Source organism: Meleagris gallopavo, chromosome 1, assembly GCF_905368555.1.
Source record: "Meleagris gallopavo chromosome 1, MGAL_WU_HG_1.1, whole genome shotgun sequence".
Lineage (NCBI taxonomy): Eukaryota > Metazoa > Chordata > Aves > Galliformes > Phasianidae > Meleagris > Meleagris gallopavo.
The window spans coordinates 110,116,737-110,140,250 of NC_139404.1; the positions used below are offsets into that span (position 1 = coordinate 110,116,737).

The window sequence follows — 23,514 nt, forward strand, 5'->3', positions numbered from 1 at the left end:
TTTTTGCCTAGATAGCAGCAACTGTAGCTGTCTAAAAGTAACAGATTATGAATATGTGGTAACAGTAAATTTCAAAACAAGTGGAAGTTGGCCAACATTTTGCAGTTAAAAGTTCTTCAAAAAAAGAAAAGTTTCATAATGTGTATTTTAGTTTTATCATATAAACAATGAAAAATTAAGTGAAATTCAGTATTCTCTTTGCTACTATAAGAATTGTTGCATAAAAGATTATTTGTTGCATGAATATGTAGGGAGAAATTGAGTATTTCCAAATAGTATAAGCACTGTCAGGGTTAGTGGAAGAATGAGTGCCTGAAATTGCAAGCTGCAGTCATGGGAACTGTAAGTCTGTTCAAGTAGTTTTGGTCACTGTTTTGTAGCACTGCATTTCACTGTAAGGTTCTTGAATGTGAAGGTTGATTGTACTCCTATCCTGCAATAAGTGTGTAAATAAATGTATCACAGAGATACAATTCAAAGTGAACATTACTTCATTCAGTAGGTCACCGACTTCTTTCATCTTGTGGCCCGTTAAACCTCTGGGATAAATTAGCTACTACAGGCATTTGTGAAAGATAGCAGATGACAGCAGGGCTGCTTGTTAATAAATGTTGCTGTTCAAGGGGCAGCACCTCAAATGGACAATTCTTAGATGATACAAAAACCTAGATGTGATGAAAAGCATTCCTGTAATGTCACCAGGTGACATATGGCTTTATCATTCAGAAGTGAAAAGTCAAATACGTAAGGACATGTGTTCTAATAATTGTTTTTAGGTGTTTCTGTTCAGGGTTTTATATTTAAGGTTGGCAGCCCACTGTCTGTCTGTCTGAATTATAACCAACTCTTCACAAAATGTGTATTTCTCTTGAAAGATTGTGGGTTTTTTTAATATTCCGGCAGTTCAATAGGTCGTGTTTTAAGAAAAGTTTCTGCTTTACATCAAAGAAACTTCCAATTCTGGATAGATAAAATATTTACTGATTTTTCTATATGGTCAAACATTGATTGCATTTAAAATTAAAATTTACAATGGGATTAAATTTCCAGGCCCTCATTTCTGAGCGCAACATTAAATGGGGATTGTGTTTGGACAGTATTCTGACTTCTGTTACAAGAAAGGGTTAAAAAGAAATCTCTGCACATCTGAAAAAGTAGTCAGAAGAGAAGAATTTGTTGTTTTGTCTTCCCTTCCTGATTGCGGATTAGGCTTCTGCTCTGCCTGCTTTTTCATATCAGAAGAAACAGATTCCTGCTTTACAGACAGAAGACAAATGTCTTGACTCCTAAGAAGAAAGCTGGTAAACTAACAGTGACAGTACTTCTTGACTGGTTGTGGATATGCATAGCATTTGTTTTGTAGAATACAAAATTAAAAGTAAAGCTTGTCTTCTTAAGAAGCAGTTTTATTCTGTTAATTATAATGTCAGTTTATGTTTTCATATCAAGATTTGTGTTAGTTGTGCTTGTTAAACTTTAGAGCAGGCTCTTAATTTTGATAGTTTTCTGGGTAGCAAGTGCTGAAAACTCAGACTGAGGAGTGAGACTGAGATGCCAACTATTCAAAATCTTGGGAATTCTTAAGGTTACATTTGCTGTGGCGTTTTACAATTATTTTCTTTGATTTCTATTTCATACCATACAATATGTTCTATAAAAGAGTACTGCATGCTCACCAATATTAAAATAGTAAAGAGGAAGGGTACAACTTGCGTTAACTTTGCCTCTTTTTCCTTGTTTAATTTATTAGAGCAGATTAAGTGCTAATTTCAGGTTTTTTCTTGGAATTTTTCATTGTATTTTCTGTTATTTTTGGTATCAGAAGAATTGGAAGAAATGGAGTGTCGACAGTAAGATAATCAGAGCTGAAAACCAACTTTTAATGCAGTCTTCTCTATATAATTAATTAATGTTTTAACTGCCCTCTGGCAAGGCTTGTCACTTTCCTTTGACCATAGAGAAAAGATTAATTGTCTAAAGATGTGAAACCTCCTCCCCTTTGGCTGACACTAAATGATTTATTTCTCAGCCTTTCATCCTCCTTTTTCACAACATACAGTCTACAACAGAGTTTGTACCAGCAAGTGACAGTAAAACTATTAGAAGCAACAAAATAAATTCCTTTCTATCATAGGTTAGTTGTGAAGCAGGGTAAAACATTCTTTTGCCATTTTTGGACTTCTGGTGTTTTAAAAGATACATATCTTTATTGTATGTCCTCATTTTTACTGCAACTTAAGAGTTAATGTTAATTTTTTTCTTTTTGTACGATCTTGAGCATCCTATTTTAAATTCTTGTAAGTATATACAAGAAATGCATAAAGATATGAACCTGGTCAGGATGAATTGTTCATGGAATATTGACATATCTATGTATTTTCATGCTAACTTTTCTGTAATTTCATTTCTCTTAAGACGCGTGTGTGACTTAGAAAAGTCATACATTAAAGAAAAGTACCTAGTTAGAAAAGTTCATTGAATAATCGTGTTGCATGTCATGCATTTTCAGCAACTCATCCTGCTCTTCAGTCAGTACATAGCTGAAGGTTGATGCGTTTTCTTAACAGGTGTATAAATATGAAACCTAGTAATTTGGGATTGATGGAGTTTTGGTGGCTTTTATTTTCTTATTTAGGAAAAGCTGAATACAAATAATTGTTCTTACAACTGAATTTTCTCTTAAGCTATCAGATAACAGGCAGTTTTCCTTTTAAGAAATTCAGCAGTGGTCAAGATTACAGAGTATAGCAGTGTTTTGGCAGTAGAAGGTGAAGCTGTTTATGTGAAAGAAACTGATTTATCCTGACTTCACTCTTCTTTCCACAAGACAGAGGTATAACTGTCCTCTGAGCAATGTTTTTTGGAGGAAGTGACATCATTCACTGTTTCTGTATTTATTTATATATGTTCAACATTTGCGTTGGACCACAGGGAAGAGGATAATGTTAGTTGCTTTTGTATGCATTGCAATTTATCTGAGTTCTAAAACTTAATGGTGTTTTATGTGACAAAGGCACATGAAGGCATTTCTGTAGCTTGACAATTTTGGACATTGAAGGTCTGTCATCTGCCAGCCAATGGGGCTCTAAGGTCTGAGAGAAAAGCTGCACTTTTTGATCATCTTAACATTGAGCACTCAAGAACTCCTTGTTGAGCACTGTAAATGCTGGAGTTCTTACCAACTCTGTGTTATGAGTGTTTCCACAAACTATTTTCCATATTTGAGTACTGTCCTCTGAAGATATCTGTAGAATTCTGAGTAGATCTGTACAGTCACATTAATCAAGTTTTTAGTAGTTGAATTTTGATTATTTCTAAGAATGAAAGATTTCCCAGCTTTCCTAGGCAACCTGTCCCAGAATATCACCACCCTTACTGTGAAAGAAATGTCTCTAATATCCTGAAAATAGATGTATCTTATATCTCATCTAACAAAAACAATTGTAAATTGGTTAACCAAAAATGATTAAAGGTGTAACCATTTTTATTTTGTAGCAATTGTAAACCAAAAGTTTCTATTTGAAGAATAGTACTATTTTGAGAATATTTTTCTTGGAACAGTTGCTTTTTCTCTCTTTCAGAAACATAGGTTTTTGTAACTTTCTGTCTTCAAGAGTATTTTCCCATACTTTGAGCTTTATTTAAGATACTGTTTACAGTGTCTGATGCTTGATTTATTGAGAGAAGTAGAATATGTAGTTTAATTTGATTTTATAGTGGAATGCATGGTGTATTTATTCAGGATTCATAGATCTCTTGGTTGAAGAGTACATAGTTTTTGTAAATCTGCTCCAAAAGCATGGGAGGTTTGGAGAATCCCTTAACCTCCTGAACTTTCCCATGTCATCGTACAAACTCTGGGTGTATGGCACTGTTCAAATCAGGAAATGTTTAAAAATGAAAAGTCAAAACCCTAAGCTGTTGCATTTTATATACAGAACAGCTGTGGAACTTGCCGCTCAGCTATCATCTTTATCACGGTAACATAAACCGGATATTATTATGTCATCATTATTTTATATAAAGTAGGATATGATTTCAATAGTCTGTTTTCTTGTTCTTACAGCTTTATGACAAAATAAACACAAAATCTTCGCCACAGATCAGGAATCCTCCAAGTGATGCTGTACAGAGAGCCAAAGAGGTAATAGTTTGAATATATATATTTTACCCAGAAAGTTTTATTGTATTTAACATGGAATGGTCTTTATTAAGATATGTATTCTGCCTCATAATCTGAATTATTCTGGAATTCTACCACTGCTTGCGTAAGTTACATAATGTGTTGCATAAACTTGTAGTATTCCATTGAATCTATAAGGATTATATACATGTATTATTCAGTTTCATCATTTAACTTTTGCTGCAGTAAAAGTATTAAAGTATTAAAGATACTTTATATTAAAGATACAATATATATATGCAGTATTGAAGTGGAATACTCATTAGGTAAATGCAGTATCTTTTATGTTCAGTATAAATCTTTTCAGGAAAAGTCTGATATGACTTCTACACAAGAATTAGATATATTACTAGGCATCAGCTTCTTCATATTGGGAAAAAAGAAGAGTAGCATGATTAATTCCATGAAGTGCAAACCTAGAGGTGCAATAAAATTGGCCCTTTATTACAAAAGATACATAAACTACAGATTTTCTTACACCTGGCAAATAATATTTTGGCAACAAGTAAAAAAAAGAAATAGTTGTATTGTCAGTAGAAACAAGTGTAGCTGTGTGGGGTAATGCCATAGAAAAAAATGTTTACAGTGTTACTAAAATGGAATGGACAGAAAGACTTTAAAATGGTGAAATAACTGAAGTCACAGTGATGAAAACCACAAAGTTCTGTAGAATATTTCCCAGCGGTTAATCCTGGGAGCTGCTCCCATAGGCAGAAAGCTCTGCTTTTGTTGTTCAGCAGTTACATGTTGAACATCAAGGTGACAGTATGGATTTGCAGGCAAAGGAGTTATAACTTATTAACTCCCTCATTCTTCACCCTGTGATAAACTGAAGTATGGCCCAGATTGTATAAAAAACATGAGCTTGAAGCTGGGATAGCATACACTTCTTGTCTTTAGACATTTAACTTGTGGAAAGAACATTTTTATCCCTATGTTTAATTCTGCTTTTAAGGCAATTGTTTTAATAAGCTGAGATCATATGTGAAAGTAACAATTGGTGGTAGGTGATGTATGTGACCTGTAGTTTAGCGCTTTACTTCTGTCTCCATGGTTAGCTGTTATACTATCAGTTGAAAAGAAAAAAAAAAGAGCAGCTGTTTCTATCACATTTCTTTAACGTCTCAGAAAATAAGGAAATTGAAATTAGGTGTTTTGTTCCTTTGTGGTGGCAGTCTCAAATGCCCTTATCTGTCAAAAATATTTTTAATAATTTTTCAGAGAACTGACCAGCATGAGGGTCAGTTACTATGAGTGTCTTTTGTATGTATTTTGCAGGTATTGGAAGAAATTTCATGTTACCCAGAAAACAATGATGCAAAGGAGCTAAAGCGTATTTTAACACAACCTCATTTCATGGTAAGCAAATGCTACTCCTTGCCTTTACGTTTTTTAGAAAATATTTTTTTATTTAAAAACTTTAGTTCACTAAGTAAGTTCTCCCTAAAATTTGCAGGTGACAAAACTGTATACAATGCAGTATACCTATTAATAAATGATTCTAATCTGCTGACCTAGCAAAATAGCTACTACTACTAGCTACTAGTACTACTGTTGGTCTCCACTATTGTGGGACCACAACGTATTGAGACTATTATTTATAACTGTCACAAAGATAATCAGCAGATTTTAGGAATGCTTTTTCAGAAAGCAAGTTCTCATCAGAGCAGGCTGATTGAAATATTTTGCTCTCAATGCTTCTGTTTTAAGGAGAGTAAGCAACAAAAGAATCTCAAAGCCGTGCTGATAATATTAGTTACATATTAATGGTTTTAGATATTTTCACTATCTTTTTATAATGACAATACAGGAGGGATTTTTTTTTTTCTTCTACACAGCATCAGGCAGTTATTTGTCTAGTGTAAAATTATTTTACTAGTTAAGCTGCTAAACACTTACAGGTCGGTGAAAAGGCCTAAGGTCTGCAGTATGGAGTAGTCCTACTTCTGATGAAGTAGCATAGTCTATTTGGGGGGATCTGGGAGGTATGTTGAGGCAGGAGTGAATCTTTTTGGATATCCATAGGCAGAGCAGGGATTCTCCATTTTCTTTTTCCCAAATTCTTGCTGGGATAAAGATATGTTCTAACATGATAGGTTAAGTCATTGCAAAGTCAAAGTTCATTTAACATTATTTTACAGTAAACGAATAGCTTGTACAGTCTAGTAAATTGACATTACATATCAGCTCCTGTTGTGTCTGCCTGACTTGTGTGCAGCCATTGGCCTAAGTTCAGGGAATGTCCTTGCTTTATAGCAAGTTACTGAAGGTCAGTATTTTGAAAGCAGTTAAAGAATTTCTTTTGTTTATTCTGTGGATAAAATTCATGAACTCCGAACTCAGTGTTTTCTTCAACCTACAGTACACTGTTGTCCGTTTAAAACAATGAACTGTGACTTTCCCTAACACAAGGATTATATACAGGAAGCTTGTTGGAATTTGCTCACCTGAAAGCTGAAGTACTCTAAGTCTGAAGGATATACCTAATTTCCAAGAAAGAATGACCTGAAACCAACCTCATATTCAGGTAGAAGATGAAAACTGGAGAGCTGCATGTCCCAGTACCTTCTTTTGATGGCCAGAGTAGCTTTGGGTGCATTGATTTTATTATTTTAGCTTAGCTCAGGAGTATTTTTTTTAAATGAATCTCCTCATTATTCCCTTACAGTACTTTGCTTGTGTCATGAAAAGGGCTCAGAGCAAGCAAGCTAGACTCCTTGCAGGTAAAATTAAACCTGAGGAGATGTACATCAGAAACTAGACAGTATAATATAGCAGCTGATGGGCACGCAGGGCACAGGGCAAGGTGGAATGTGTTGGTCTCTGCAACATGCTGATATGTTGCTGCCTCAAGATGATACCTATCCTAAAGTCTATAGCAAATCTGCATCAATGTTTAATAGGAATACCTGCTTGAAACTGAAAATACAACAAGGTAGAACGGTGCTCGGCCATATTGACAGACAAATAAAAATTTTAAAACTACCACAAACTATACTGTCTGGTACTTAGCTTCTGTAAATGGAACATGACTGATGAAAGGAAATAACTGTGTATTGTGTATATATAACAGTATTGTCAGTTTATTTGTCAGTGTGTTTGCCAAGCATTGTAAAGAGCAGTACTCTGGTTAGTGAATTATTGAGCTCTGATGCACAGAAACAAGAGCAACAAGACAAGTAGGAACGTGTGTGTTAACATAGTAACAGTATTTTACAATTATTGTTATCTAATGTGTACATAATTATAAGATAACGAGATATAAGCAATCCCTTTTACTTGTAACTTAAATGTGTTTATAGTTTAGGTTATTTGTAGAGCCTTATAACTCTATGTAAATAGCCAGTAAAGTGTGGATTTTTCATACTCTTATTGGGATGGAGATGTTCATGTTCACAGAATCAGAGAGTCATCGAGGTTGGTAAAGACCTTCAAGATCATCCACTCCAACCATCCACCTATCACCAACAGTACTCACTAGACCATGTCCTTGAACACCTCCAGGGTCGGTGACTCCACCACCTCCCTGGGCAGCCCATTCCAGAACCTGACCACTCTTTCAGAAAAGCAGTATTTCCTAACGTCCAGCGTAAATCTCCCCTGGTGCAGCTTGAAGCCATTCCCTCTAGACCTATCACCAGTTGCACGAGAGAAGGGGCTGACCCCCAGCTCACTACAACCTCCCTTCAGGTAGCTGTAGAGAGCAGTAAGGTCTCCCCTGAGCCTCCTGTTCTCCAGACTGAACAATCCCAGCTCCCTCAGCCTCTCCCCATAAGGCCTGTGCTCCAGACCCCTCACCAGCTTTGTTGCCCTTCTTTGAACCCACTCCAGGACCTCAATGTCTTTCTTCCAGCGAGGGGCCCAAAACTGGACACAGTACTCAAGGTGCGGCCTCGAGTTCATAGATTTTTTTGGCTTTTCAGTTTTATTTTATTCTTATGTGCCTTATGCATAATTTAAGGTTGCCATATTTAAATATCTGGTGATTGTGAATTTGTTTAAATTTTTGTTGGAACATTCAGAAGTCATCTAGTATAATTCTGAACCTTAAAAAAGTTCAAATTACCATATTTTAGTTTCATGTTAAAGATATATCACTGCTAAAAATATAAAGCAAGGTAAATGAGGCAAATGTAAGGTCACGAATTACTAAGAAATGCAGTATTAAAGAATAGAAGTACAGGCAAGTGCATGAAGTTGTACAAGTAGTTTTCTCATCTTATTTGGGGCTACTGTGAACAGCTTCCAGATAATAGAATTTGGCTCCTATTTAGGAATGTTTACTTGTAAGTTAAATCAAATTCTGAATTGATTTTGCTAAAGTGGTTTGACTTAGATTTATAGTCCAGACCTCTTAACAGAAAATGTTATTAAACTAGTACAGATGGAAGCAGTAAGAGTTCTTGAGGAATTGTTACAAGTTTCAACTTAGTGGTAGACTAAATAAATTAATAATTCAAATGCTTGTACAGTTGAATATTTAAGTGAAATATTATTTAGGTAGATGGTCTTAAAACACTGGAAAAACAGGCAAGAATGTGGGCAGAGCATTACTAGTTAAGGAAATTCTGTTCCACAATTACAATGCTGAATTCCCAACTACAGTTTGATTTGAGGAAAGTTAACTTAAACTGTTAGTGAAGTTATCTTTTATGACAGGATGCGCATTTGAAGCACTATTTTTGGGAGCGCATTAAGAGTATAAAAGAGGCCATGAAAATTCCATTTATGCCTTGGGTTCCACTTAAGAAATACATCTCATGGGGATGTTTTTTTAATCACTATTTCAGTTTGTTTTGCTTAAACATTGTAATTGAAGATGAAGTTGTTGCAGAGTCAGATTTCCCTGCCAAAAAGAATTAAAGTCTTGCAAGACTGATTAGTTTTGCAAGAGCATTTAAATGACAGTTGGCAAGATGTTAGCTACAATACTATTCAACCTATCTGCAGTAGTGGCTAATATCTCTACAGTATATTGTGAGGCTTTATTTATCAGTCCTTCTCTGAGAAGCCCAGCCCTTCTGGTACAGAGCTGGGATCTTTCTCTGTTTGGTCCTTGATGAGTTAATACAGACATAGTACAAACATGTTCACATACAAATTGTGTTTATTTTTTGGATAGAAGCAATTTAGCTATAACGTACTCCTCATTAAGAGTTAAATGTAAGTGTGAAATGGAGATGTTCCAGGGGTCTTAAGGATACCCTGGAGAAAAGTAAAATGACATATCATAAAAAGCTTGGTGCTGTAGAATACTGTTTTCCAAAAGGTTATTATGCTTTGTTCAACTTCATCTTATATTAATATGTTATGCTTTTAACTGCCGTGCAGGGTTCTTGTCTTTGCCCTAAGTTAGTATGCTTACACAATCAGTTGTATCAAATAAATCTAATAACATGTAGTCAATTACGTGTTGTACCATTCTTTGTATTGGGAAAGAGAGTAAAACTAATGAGATCGTATTTGGCCATTTTGTTCTTTTATATTGTTATTTTCATCCAGTGTAGCTGTGCTGGGTCTGTGCTCTAACAGAAGGGGAGAGTATGGAAATGGTTATATAGTGGCTAATAAACCAAAAAAAAACAGTATTTCATTGTTTCATTCAGTAATTTTTCATAGACTGTCCTTATTATAATGAAGTACCATGGAAACTGAATACCTTTTTGTTTTTCTAAAGTAATTATTATGGAATAATTTGCTTAAATAGGTAGCTTCCTAATTCTGTGTCTGTGCACATAAATAAAGGTACTTAATTCTGATACCTTGCAGGAATTGGAAAGATAAGGGAAAAGGGAATAACCTCATTCTCACTGAGGCATCTACAGTAGGAAATTATGTTTACTCATGCAGATTTTGAAGGTTCGGTATGTGTATATGGATTTTCAGTCTGATTAACTTAGACTCACTTCATAGAAAAGTCACTGTATAGAAAATGAGGCATAAATACCTTGAGTTTTTCCTTCTTGTTCTGGAGAGTTTCCAAAGTATTTATAAGAAATGAGTGGGGAGCATCAGAGACGGTGGAAAATGATGCTATTATGTTTGCTGTAATCTCCTCTAGGCCTTACTTCAAACTCATGATGTAGTGGCACATGAAGTTTACAGTGATGAAGCGCTGAGAGTTACACCTCCTCCCACCTCTCCATACTTAAACGGAGATTCTCCAGAAAGCGCCAACGGCGACATGGATATGGAGAATGTAACGCGAGTTCGACTGGTGCAGTTCCAGAAGAACACAGATGAACCAATGGTATGGGGAGAACCTCAGTATTCTGCTTCGCTCTGTACTGATAAAGATCGACGTTACTGATTTCAGTAAAGTTTCTGCACTTTGCAGTTGGAAGTATAGTGGAAATAGTTCAGCACCATTGTGTATATTCACCTCCCTATCTATATCCTTCCGTTCAAATGCTGCAGCAGCACCCCTGTAGCTGTTTTTGTTTAAAAACAAACTTGTAGTTATAGTAGATTAGGCTCTACCATGTAAAACTGTTCACTTGAATACAGAATTACATTTTTAACAAAATATCAGAATCTTAGACAATTATTTATTAAATTATTGCATCTTCATCTTATAAATAGGATCTGTTTTTATTGCTCATATTTAAGGGAGAGGCAAAGTTTATTACCTTATAATATGCATCCTGTCTTCAAGCTTTTTAGGAACAGTGACTGTTCTTATCCACTCAAGAGTTAAGCTGCTGAATATTTTATGTTAGGAGTATAATAAACTTCTTCTCCTAGGGAATCACTTTAAAAATGAATGAGCTGAACCATTGCATTGTGGCAAGAATTATGCACGGAGGAATGATTCACCGGCAAGGTAATTATGTGTTATAGATAGTTATTTAGATCATTCTGTTTTAATTGTGTAACATCATATATTCCTCATTTTGATTGCTACTATTCCATGGTATTATGGACTTCTCTCTACATGGAACCCATTAACTGCCTTTATCTCCTTTTCTTTGTATATGTCAGCCCTTCATGTTTCACATAAGCTTTAATTAGGGGAATGTGATTATAGCTCAGTGGGAGATTGAAATGCCGCTGACTTCTCAAGCCATACTTACTTAATCGTCTTTAGAAAAATTCCTTAGACTATTTACAGTACTTTCCCTTGCAAAAATGGACAAACCTTGTTCTACTAAGAAATTAAACTTCTCCATGTATTTTCAAGCATTTCTTGATGATCTTTGTACTTTTGATATTGAAGCTCAAAAAAAAACAACAAATAGTGAAGCAAAAAAAAATCCTTAATTTAGAAAATTGGCTTCTAACTGTTCTTAGGTAGTAATGATCTTCTGCAAGGTATTGTTTCATATGACTGTTCCATAATGGGAGTAATAGAAGCCTTTTAAAACCTGTCAAAAAATCCAACTGTGCCCATTAGAACTCTGTTCATTTCTTAAAAATTATACAGTGTCTTTTACTTCTGAAACTTTGGGAAATTCAAACTATTTCATACATGCTTCGTTTAACAGAGGTAGCTCTTCTGCACATAGATTTAAGTGGAAATGAACCATATTTCAATGTTTCTGTAATATTCTCATGTTTTAGTGTTTTTAGTTTTGTTAGTGCTCTAGCTGCCTGTTAGTTTTACCACATCATTTAACTGCCTGTATATGGAACATTTTTACTGAATAGAACAACGCAAATTATGATAGTGATCTTGAGTACAACATGTGTTTGAATCCTACTGAAAAGGTCTGTTGCTTTCATTTGTTTCTAATTTTATTGTTTCTTCTGTCTCCATTTGCTATATGGAGAAATGCCAGGCGATTACTAGATAACAGATCTATGGAGAGTATTACAGGAGCTACATTATTCCAGGTCTAGCACTATTAAGCACAAATCACACAATTTCCAGTCACAAAATAGGAACTGCTGTGAAGTCTGCCTCCATCTGTATATCAGATGTATGTAACCCTGTCAATTATAGCTGTCCTTATTCAAAAGATGGGGAAGTTGAATTAGGAAGATAAGCTTGTAAAGATGCTATCGACTTTCACCTCCCAAGTGAATTCAGTTTGATGAAAGTGAACCACCAATTTCAGTTATTAAAAATTCTCTTTTAATTTACTTGTTTTGGTTTTCTCCATTGTATCTGTGCTTTGACTTACCTCAGTTGTCCATTCAATTTTACCTGTTGTTTCTCCTAAGACCCCTCGTGCTCTGAATACTGTTTTCAGGGGCAGTATCTTAACTCCTACATTTTTTTCCTGCTGACTGGTTTGGGCTCATACATGTTAAAAAGTGAATTAATTTTTAAAATACATTTAAGAAAAGATCTTAATATTGCATTAAAGATGTAGGATTTTCAAAGAAGAGAGACAACTTTATTGGCTGCCTGTTTAACCCCAATGGAAAAACAGCAGTTGTACACTGTCAGTGCTGCATTCTTGAAGTGATGTAATGTGAAATTCACCCAAGCAGGATTACGCTGACATGCCTGGCAAGGCTTATTGAATTCCAACAAAATGCAGGTGATGACTTGATGAAAACACAATGATTTGTTCACTGCCCTCCAAGCTCCAGTTTCCTTTTGACTACAAAATATTTCTGATTAGGGACTCCCAGAATTTGTTCTGTCTTCTCCCTAATAGGATGGGATCTCTTATACTTCTCTGCAGAGCAGAAGTACATACTTCCTGAAATTGGCTTCATTTTGGCTTACAAATTTTGGCTTTACAAATTTTGGCTTGACAATGACTTTTAATCCAGAAATACATCCATTCTATGTTATCACAAATGCATTATACATTTGGATAGCTTAGGTCCTGAGTAAACACAGCACAGAGAATAGAAAAGGTAATGAAATTAAGTAGATAAGCATAGCTACCATGGGAACTACTAATGGTATGGAATTATTAAAAAATGTCAAATATACTCCTTTCTAACAAGAATATATTTTAGAAGTAAGGCGTTTCTGCAAATACTGTAGAAGTTTTCCAGGAGAACTGCTAGAAAATCATGTAGGCTTGAACTACTCAAATCTAAAATTGTCATCCAAAAGAGCCTCCTACTTTGCTTCTAATCCTGAAGATAATCTGGTGCTGCCTCCCTGATTTATCTTTTGTGGTGTCTCAGAGCCTTGTGGTATGCCATTCCCATCTCATCTTCAGGAGGTTTGTGACCTGTCTTAGCTGAGTGGATGTTTGTTTCATCATCTTAGCTTGTAGGTAGTCATACGTACAAGGCATTCACATTCGAGTTATGGTGAAGAGTATCTGCAGAAAATGCATTCTGTAACTGTGGCAAATGTAAATCAGAGACGTGAAAAACAGCCTGACTGATAAAATTAAGACAGTGTCCAGAAGCCAGACTATACTAAACAGTAGTCTGATAAAATACTGATTGAATATCTCTGCTGGACTTTGCCAGCCAACTTTTTGCAGGGGAATTTCTGTTTCATGTGTGAGTTTTTTCAGTGTACCTGTAAGGAAACTGATGTTTTCTTTCTATATACTATATAAAGGCACCTGAGCACCTCATGCTGGCATTTGACTGCAATCTCATGGACAGATTCTAATGCATCATTACCAGCATTCTTTTATGAATCTAGCGGGAAAAAAAAAAAAAAAATATATATATATATATATATTGTTTCATATTTATGCCTTTGTATGAATTTTACAGTTCTTAGTTTGTGTAAGTAGTTGTGTTGATTGTGTGTTTTGATAATTCTGCAGGTACGTTACATGTAGGGGATGAAATCCGAGAAATAAACGGCATCAGTGTGGCAAATCAAACAGTAGAACAACTACAAAAAATGCTTGTAAGTGCCTGATATTTTTTCCCTGTTCTTTATAAAAGCATTTGTAATATTTTTACAAAACTGTATTGCGACATCCCCTTTTTCTTCTATGTGTAGTGCAAAATCTTTCTACATTTATCTGTTAGTAAGTTTTAAAGAGTTTCAACTTACAACTCTTGTAATACATAATTATTGGTGTTACAAATATATATACATACACCAAGCTCAAACAGTTTGGCTTTTTGGAGGGAAATGGCATCTTGTTTTAGTCAGTTTGATATTCTGATTTTTTGCTTGCAACCCTAACGTTGGGGTCTCGGATGGTAATTACTATTCCTTTTGTTGTTCTCAGGACCTAACAGACAAGTTTAAGCAAGTCCAGGGAAATAGTATGTTGTAAACTCACAAGAAGCCAGCCAGAGAGGAAGGGAGAAACTTCAGGAAGTGATCTCCTTACCTTTCTGCTCAGATCAAGTCCTGCGGTTGTCAGCCATATGGTGGCACTTAGATTTCAACTGTCCTTTCAGAAATTATATCTGTGCAAATATGATGCCACAGTGTACTGCTGTTCTACAGTTACTGCTTGTCATGAATATGTAGCAAATATAACTGTAGCAAATGCAAACCAACAGACCCCATCTTCTATTTTGACATAAGACTATTCATGTTTCTACCTTTATTGAAGTGACATGCAGCTTTTTCAGAAACAGTGAATATATTTTCGCTATTTAACATGTGTTATTAAAGAGAAGTAAATGTCACTTTTGTAGCAAGTATTGTGCAGATCACAAGCATGTATATACAAAGGAAGGCCTGATATGGAAGAAGCCTACACATCTGTGAATTTCTCAACTTAAAATATGGCTGTATGTAGAGATTCAAAAACTAGTCAGATGAACAATCTGATAATGCATGTTCATCCTTTAGATCAGTGAGAGATGATCTAAACATTCACTTGTAAGTGAAATTACAAATTTGCCATAGCATTTCAGCTTCCCTGAATATTTCCTTTAGGAGAGCATACAACTGCTCTTAGATTAACTATAGTGCTTTCCTATCAAATATTAGTGATTTGGAGATTCTATATTAGGCATCTTAGTCTTTAATTAAGTGCTTTTCTTTTTGCAGAGGGAAATGCGTGGAAGTATCACCTTTAAGATAGTGCCAAGTTATCGCACACAATCTTCATCCTGTGAGGTAATGAATTTAATGAACCATCCTATTTCTTCCTCAGTCCTGTAACTAACTGCCTGCTGATGGCTGAATGTTACTGCTTTCTGGGAAATTGTTTCTGCCTGTCCTGTTAGATCACGCACACCAATTTTACAACAAAGATAACGGAACATGAGTAGGTCTCAGCTACCTACTCAGCCTTGCCTTCATATTCATCTCATCAGCACCTTAAATAACTCTTTACAGCCTACTTAAATTTAAAAAAAAAAAAAAAAAAGGGCATCCTCAACTGATATATAGGAAGCCCCTTTGAGAATTATATTTTAAACACATTATCCAGGAAGTCTACTAAAGTTCCTAAGCTGAGGAGCTATCCTCCCTTTTCAAGCATGAAACATTAGTTTGCTACTTTCGGCTGTTAAGGGTTAATTGAATAATCTGTTTCCGTATTACCCTGTTGAGGTAAATTTGTGATGGATGTCTGTAACAGTTACATGTGGCTAAATATTATGTTTTCATGCAAAAATGGTATTTGTCATTACAGAAGAAAAACAGACTTGGAGTTCAGTTCCTTTTGAACTAGAAACTTGGTGTTATGGTTCTTGCATAGTAGCATTGTCAAATTCCCTTTCTTGCTCACAAAGTTATGTTCCAGTTTGCAAACATAGGGAATTAAATTCTAGAAATTGACTGCTTGAGAGGTACTGTTCTAATTTAAGTATGTAGATGGCATATGCACTGTGTAGATGTGCCAGTCTTTCTGTCCCACATGCTTAACTACACAACATTCCCAAATTAGAATTTCAGGAGTGAAAACACAAACCCTGTTGAAGTCAAACACCTTAACCTAATTGGAGCTGTGGTTTCACACTTACTGCTTTTGAGTTTCAGAAGATGCTAGAACACACAGAGGCTATTGTGATTGTCAGAACAATCTGTTTGGAAAAAAATGTATACTGCTTTTGGTTGCCTTCTGTGCTTTTAATGGAAGTCAACAAGAGTGAGAAGCTTTTGGAGACAGAAGGTCAAACAAATTTTCACGTCAGCTATAAATATGAAAACAAAAGTTTTTCATGAAACACAAAGGCTTTAAAAAAAAACTCAAAAGAAATTCTAGAGTGTGCTGATGCATTTATGTATTGAGTTCTGTACTGTAAGTAGTAGTTATAATAAAAGATAACCCTCTTCCTCTTATTTTAACACAAAAACTGGTGAAACTATGTATCTCCTTGGAAATACGATAATTTGGAGAAAATTAAATGCCACATACAACTTTAATAATATTAAGTGACATTTTAGTAGCAGTAGGTCATTTCTTTTTCTTAGCTTTCTGTTCTTAAGTTCTTCATGACTGTGTTTTTCGCAGAAGACTCTTACCTTTCTTTGCTTTCTTTGAACAAAACACTAGAACTGCAAATGTGTGATCAAAGACAGAAGAAAACCAAAAACAAAAACCCACAATGTATATTTATCACATTTCATGGCATTTTGTTTTCAATTAATCAGGTGCTAAGTCTATTCCACTTATTTGGTCATATCTATGACTTTGACTGGTGTTCCAGCTGTTACAAGTATTCATAAAAAGACAGCATTTCAAATTATGCTATTAAATCATCTTTAGTCCTTTGGTACAAAGAGAATTTCTTTCAGAGAATTTTTCAGAATTGTGATTCAAATGAGGAATCAAATTATTTGCCACTGATACAGGCTTAAAATGGATGCTCAATTATATTCTTAGGACATGGAATACTTGCTTCTAGCACTCAACCTTGTATACACTCTAGCAAGATAATTTGCTTCTATGCACTCTAGCAAGATAAATTCAGAACTAACTAAGCTATTTTTGGCTGTATTTCAAGTATTTCTAGAAATTTATGTTGGTTTTCTTTTCCTGCCCACCTTCATAAACAGACAGTTGCTGATGTAATGCAGTTTTACTAGAAGAGAAATGTAAAACAGAATCAGTAGCTGTTTTTGTTTTGTTTTTTTAAGGTAATTTTTATGATAATAACATCATTGGGGTAAAAAAACTCCTTGATAATCTTGAATAAACAGAATTAAATATTAGTACAATCAGACATAATCTGCCTACTTGCACTTATATGAAAGCTGTTTATATCCCTTTATAATATAAGGACATATAGGTGTTAGTTTTGAGGGAAGCTATTTTTTAAATGTTTCTTAAAATACCCCACTTCCATGTTTTTCTTCTTTTGTGAGAAGTGTTGCAGTATTTTCTAAATATTATGCCATTTTCCATATTTAGGGAAGTCTTGTCCCTGTAGTTTGTAAAGTATTTCAGTGTCCCTAGGCAATTTTCAAAATTTCAACTGACTAATTTCAAGTTGTTCAGGAGTAAACTTTGCTTGAAAATATAGCATTTATGAGTTTCATCTTTAGAAAATCTTGATCCAGTCATCCTACTTTGAAAACACCTGTTTAGTCATTGCTTTGGTACATGGAACACATGACTCAGATATTTAGATAACACAGTGGCCAGGATGTTGTTTTGTCTGCTTCCACTACAAACTTATTTTTACATAAGAACAAACTTCAGTAATAATTTAGAACAGTTGTGTATGCTGATTATTCATTTCAGCTAGTACTTTATCCCACTGAGAAGCCTTTAGCTCTAGCTACGGTTGAATTCTCACTTTGTACTGACAGAGTCTCCTAACTTCTTATGTTGTTGGATATCTAAGAATGGTGAGGGAAGTACTTTTTTTTTTCTTAAGAAAAAGCTTTCCTTGCAAGCAACACCCTTTGTTTCTTGTGAAACACTTTAACTGTTTCATTACAAAGAAAAGCCTTTATATACATGAGATTTTTAAAATCCACTGGTAATCATAGATTGACATACTTAGCCTTGGAATGTTGCCATTAAGGCTAAGATCATAAGACTTTTCGTGGTCTTGAACCTTTTTATAATCTCAAGCTTACAGAAAAATTGCTTGAGCAAAACTGGAGTTGAAATGCATTTGGAGATTTTTTGAAAAGGATCTGGCAATGGTGTTATTAGTGAGGCTATTCTTGTACATGTTCGTTGAACAGTCTGACCAGAGAGGTGGTGAGTCTCCTTTACTGAAGATAACTCAAACCCCATGATGTCCTGTGGAACCTGTTACAGGGAATCTGCTTTAGCAGGAAGATAGGACTAGAGGATCTCAAGACATTCCTTCCAATCCTGCTGATTTTTTGTGTCCAATTTGATTGGGCCACATCTAGTAGATGTAGTTGATTTCTTCTGTAGAACTGTGTCTCAGACATGTTGATGTGTCATTCAGAATCCATCCATTAGAACAAGGAGTCAATGCAAAAGTAATTTTGCCGCCATTCAGAAATGACTGCAGATGTTTTTTCTAAGACTTTAGCTGTGATGCATGAACTGAATACGATTGATATTGAAATCTACCATTTTATTACTTAGCTTGTGATTAGATAAGATTGGGAATTCTAGATGTTCAAGTAGTACTGAAATATTATATCATTTTCACACTACTCAGAATCATTTAATCTTCTGAGTGCGTTTCTGACTAGAGGATCTAGTCAGAAAAAGATTCTGACTAGGAGAACTAGTGATTTGTCTAGTTCAGTGGAGGAACAAACTCAGAATCAGAGATGAAGTATTCCAATCCAGCTCTAAGCAATCGTAACTTTCTACAAGGATCTCCCTACCCATTGCTTTTACAGTTTTTTGCTTAAATTTTGAGTTTTTTTGGAGAGAAAGTTTAGGTCCCTAGGAAATTAGGAACCTAAATGTATTTGAAAAGGTGTCTGAATTAGCTAAATATTTTAAAATTATGCATATGCTTCTTGACAAGCTTGATATAATTGCAGTTTCTTAGAACTGAAATCACCGATAGCACTGAAAATGTTTATTTTCCTCGATATGTTTTGACAAGCATTTGCTTTGAATAGTGTTCTGTCTTCTGTTGAGAATTGTTGGAGGAATAAAAACAAAATATTCTCAAACCAAGAAATTTCCTTTAAAGGGAGAAGCCTTCAAGAATGTCCAGAAATAGCGTCATTACTCTAAACATGTTTTTCTCCGAAAGACTTGGGTGCTTAAATCACTTTCCAAACCTTTCCCAGTCAAACCATTGCTGGACTAGTAGATGATAATGAAGTAGTTTTAAAAATAAAGCAGCAGTAACAACAACAACAAAAACAATAACAGACATAAATTTCATCCTTCCATCTCTCCTTGAAAATGAGAGAAATTGGTAGAGCTTGAATTGCTGAGCAAGCTGAAGATCTATTTATGAAAGAAGGAACTTGCTGCTTTTTTGCGAAGAAGTATCTCTTAGCTGCTGTTTGATAATAAAGGTGGTACCAATATGCAATTCCCTAAAAAATGAATAATGGTTCTTTTGAGCAAATATAATTGGTTATTGCAGTAATTAGTAGTTTATTTGGAACTTGTGCAGGAGTGATTTTTCTAAGTATAATTAGAACCGATTTCCTCCAGTTTATTATGTGTTGCAAACAACTTTCAGTGGCAAAAGAGTTTTTTGACCTTACATGTTTAGCAGAAGTACACAGACCTAAATGATTTTACAGTTAGATTACTTTCAGATAGCTGTATATGAACTTTATGAAATCACATGTAGTGAGTTCAAAAAAGTGCACATTCTAGACGAGTTTGTTGTACATCAAGAGTGCAGACAGCAAAACTGAAGTATTGCTTGCCATTTTAATTTTTTTGTCCGTGTGCTTTAAAATAGCTGAGTGCTATCACATAATTAGTAGAAGTTGGAGAATATGTTAGTGGACCTTCACCTGATTAATGCTATTGCATAAATAGTTCCGCTCCAATTCTGTTTTTTAATCTGTTCACAAAAGGCACTCACATTGATAAAATGTGGCAGGGTAACTTTGTGTTCTTTGAAAACTGTTTTGCCTCTTTTATCTGCTATCCTTGGTGTTACACGAAGTTACCAGTCATTCCTCAACTGAGCCTTGATATGGAATATTATATTCCAAAGTTCCTTTGGGGCTAAAGGAGTTTATAATTTTTGTCACAACGTTTTAGTGAATTATTTGATTTTCTGAAGATGTAGCTAGTTAAACTCAATTCTCTGATATTATGGAATTAAGGACTTTGTGATCAAAATGACATGTGAAGAAGATTGCGCAGCAATCTCTTCTCTCTGCAAGACCAAGAAAGTCCTGTCATTCCTTCTGTAGAATTTCTGCATCTGCTTTCTCCTCATTGAAGTGTAGAATCATAGTGGTAGTGTGAGTCAAGAAAAGTGGCTTTTTTAAATGATATATTTTTGCAAGGTTTAATGTTTTTAAACTCATAAGAATGTTGGAGGCAAAAAAAGAAAAAAAACTTAATATGCTGTAAAATGGATGAGAAGATAGGAGAGTGTGTCTAACTTCCTGCTCCTGTGTTAGCTGTAGTGTCTTTCAGACACTATAGAGAGTTATATCTAAAGGAGCAGAAGGTGATCAACGCTGACCTGCATATAGCTGAAAAAAAAAGATTTAGAAGCTTCTTTAAAATAAAATATGTGCCTTGTTGCAGTTTAAGTATGCAGCATATAACTTTAGGTAATTGCCTTTAGCAAAAGCAACTATATGAGTAATGGCCTTCAGCGTTGTCAGCCACAGAACATATAAGAGTGCCCTGATACTAAAAAGCTGCTGAGGCAGCATAAAAATAATTATTACATAAGACACATGAAAACATCAAACGTGAATCTCAAACTATGAACAAACTTAAGATTTACATAGTAGTATGGAAACTTTCAGAGACAAAGCAGCTAAACAAATGATTATAAGGCTGTGGATGTAACTGTTCTTTTAAAAATTTATCTGTGTTCCTGTGATAGTGTTGTGTTGTTAATGAACCTTGTGTCTTATTTCAGAGAGATTCCCCCTCTACATCCAGACAGTCCCCAGCTAATGGCCATAGCAGCACTAACAATTCTGTTTCGGTAAGATTTCCAGTTCCACACAGAGAGAGTGTGAAAGTTTTGTTGGTGCTCATCTGCCATTACTGTTATACTTATCATGTGGTCAGTGGAAAATTTTGTCCTTCTGATAGAACCAACGTTATTACTTATGTAACCCCCCATTTTCGTTTTCTGAGAGTTTCTTTTCCAACGTATTCTTCTCATTAAAGGCCATACAGTGAGTTAAATGTTAATAACTGTAATGTGACACTTTGGTTAGTCTTAAATCATAGTTGGCAATATCCTCAAAGCTAAGAAGAGGTTTCAAGTGGAAGTCATATTTCCATCCCAAACTTCAGAAGCAGTGTTTGAAGAAAAAGTAACTGTGCAGTTGATACATCAAGACCTGTTAGACTCCATAAGCTTTGTGTTTTGAGCGACCTCTGGAACGTGTACTGGTTTCCGCTATCTGAGTTAACGAATTGGTGTGCCCTCTGCTGTTGTGGTACGTGCACATACTTTGTGAAAGACAAGCCTTGGCTGGATCTGAAAAGCAAAAGGCTTTAAATTGCACTACAAACCAAGCTACCATCATCACATCTTTAACACAAAGTACTTCCTGTTTCATACATATTCAGGTAGAAGGGTGCTGTTATCTCCTGTTTTTCTAACGTATAGTAGTGTTGAAATTTGTGTTGTTTACCATTTGTCATTGTTCAGACCAATGTAGTAACTGTACCTGCAAGTTCCCTTAGTAAGAGTGCTGTCAATATTGTAAGTCATGGAACTAGCTAAAAAAAAAATTAAAAAATTGAGTAACTAGTCCTTTAATTATTAATAAAATTACAGCATTACACCTGAGAAACGATTTGCCACAAGGTAAAGTACTTATTAATTAAAATAATGAGAAATAATTGTGTGGATTAAAAAAATTTAGAAATTCTTGTGAATTAAATAAAAATATAACTACTAGTTATAATCTTACTCTTTGGTGCAATTTATTCTTAACCATAAAATTTATTTTAACCATTAATTTATTATAGTCATACTTTGTCTTTTAAAAACAAGATGAAATATTAAGTAGGAAAGGCATTCATATGAAGAGCCTCTTTCACTTGACAGTGCTTTTGTGTTGAAGATGCTGAATTGTATATTAAAAAGCACATTCTCTATCTGCTTAAACTATTTACCTGCTTTCTTCAGCTTGCTGCTAAACAGCCTGAGTTTGATTTTTCTTTAAGAAACAGGTTTTTCTAAAAATGAGTCAATGCTTTATACTTTTGTCTGACTTACCACTTTACCGTAATGTAGTATGAATCACTAACAAATGGTGTTGTATGCTCTTAACAAGTAAAATGAAAATTTCTTTTCCTGGGTTGGCTTTATTCTGCAGGACTTGCCATCGACAACACAACCAAAAGGACGACAGGTGAATAGCTATCCTCCATGGGAATGTATAAATTTAGTTGCTAGTGAACATCCCTTCTTATCTTTTTCCCCTCATATTCTGTATGTGCTGAACTAAAACATTTTAGCTTTGAAAATGTGTGTTGTTTTTTTTTGTTTGTATGTTTGTTTCATTTTTCTTTTTAACTAACTCATTTTAACTCACTAATTCAAAAAAGCATTTTTTTCATGTGTCTGTATATGCAAGAGTTATAAACTCATCTTAAATTTAATATGATATGTTGTGTAGGCAAATGTGACTTATGCAGATTTTCATCTTAGAAAAGGCTCGGTGTTGTGTTCTAGCTGAAATGAAGGGCAAGTGCATAATAATCTAAAACACAAAGTTTCTATGTCTTGAGTTGATTTATTATTAGATATTAACATTAACAAAGCTTTTCAAAGAAATACATGAAGGACAATTTGTATTAAGAGCTGGTAAGTCTGAAGATATTATATTTTCAGTCCTAAAGCGCAGATTCACAGACCAAAAAAAAAACTTCCATCCAGAGGATGTGGATTCAACCTCTTATTTATGTAATAGTTTTTATTGCAGTTCCATTCAGAAGAGTCAGTGGACCCCATAAGCTATTGTCTTTGAGAATCTTTTTGTGTGGTTTTCTAGTTATGTTGTCTGGAATACCTATTGCAAGAATATATTTTTCACATTTCATTTCCCATTTTTAAAGCTTACAGCTATATGGTTCTCTCAGCTTTCAGTTGTCTTCTGAAATTTCAGGCTGCCTGAATGTAGGGAAAGCTCCTTGGAGGACCTTTCAAGCCATTGTGTTAGGTTTTGTTTTTCTTCTCATTAGGTAATTTTCCCAGGAGAGGAGAGTTTGTTCAAAACAATATCAGAATAATGTTGTCCCTTATACTTGTACCATTCATAGTTACCCTTTTCTTCAAGTTTCTTTTCCCTCTGCACCAGTGTATTTCTCTGGTAGCTTGTCATTCCTGATACAGCAAGGGCTAGGATAACAGATAAACCAGTATAAATAAGGAAGTGTGTGATGTTTCATGAACAACCAGTCTTTGGATGGAAACTTAGTAGA

The 23,514-nt window shown here is 34.8% G+C and overlaps 1 protein-coding gene across 6 annotated transcripts in view; it reads left to right on the plus strand.

Moving 5' to 3' along the window:
- Positions 1–23,514, plus strand: part of CASK (calcium/calmodulin dependent serine protein kinase) — a 194,663-nt gene that overhangs the window by 150,808 nt on the left and 20,341 nt on the right. For 3 of the 6 annotated variants that reach the window (XM_085209583.1, XM_085209606.1, XM_019621384.3), the window contains 8 exons: positions 4,067–4,144; positions 5,462–5,542; positions 10,245–10,433; positions 10,928–11,006; positions 13,876–13,961; positions 15,069–15,137; positions 20,987–21,055; positions 22,407–22,442. In XM_085209583.1, coding sequence (XP_085065709.1) covers positions 4,067–4,144; positions 5,462–5,542; positions 10,245–10,433; positions 10,928–11,006; positions 13,876–13,961; positions 15,069–15,137; positions 20,987–21,055; positions 22,407–22,442 — 687 coding nt within the window. The remainder of the gene's footprint in view (positions 1–4,066; positions 4,145–5,461; positions 5,543–10,244; positions 10,434–10,927; positions 11,007–13,875; positions 13,962–15,068; positions 15,138–20,986; positions 21,056–22,406; positions 22,443–23,514) is intronic. The other 3 variants (XM_085209591.1, XM_085209599.1, XM_085209614.1) reach the window with 3 other exon arrangements.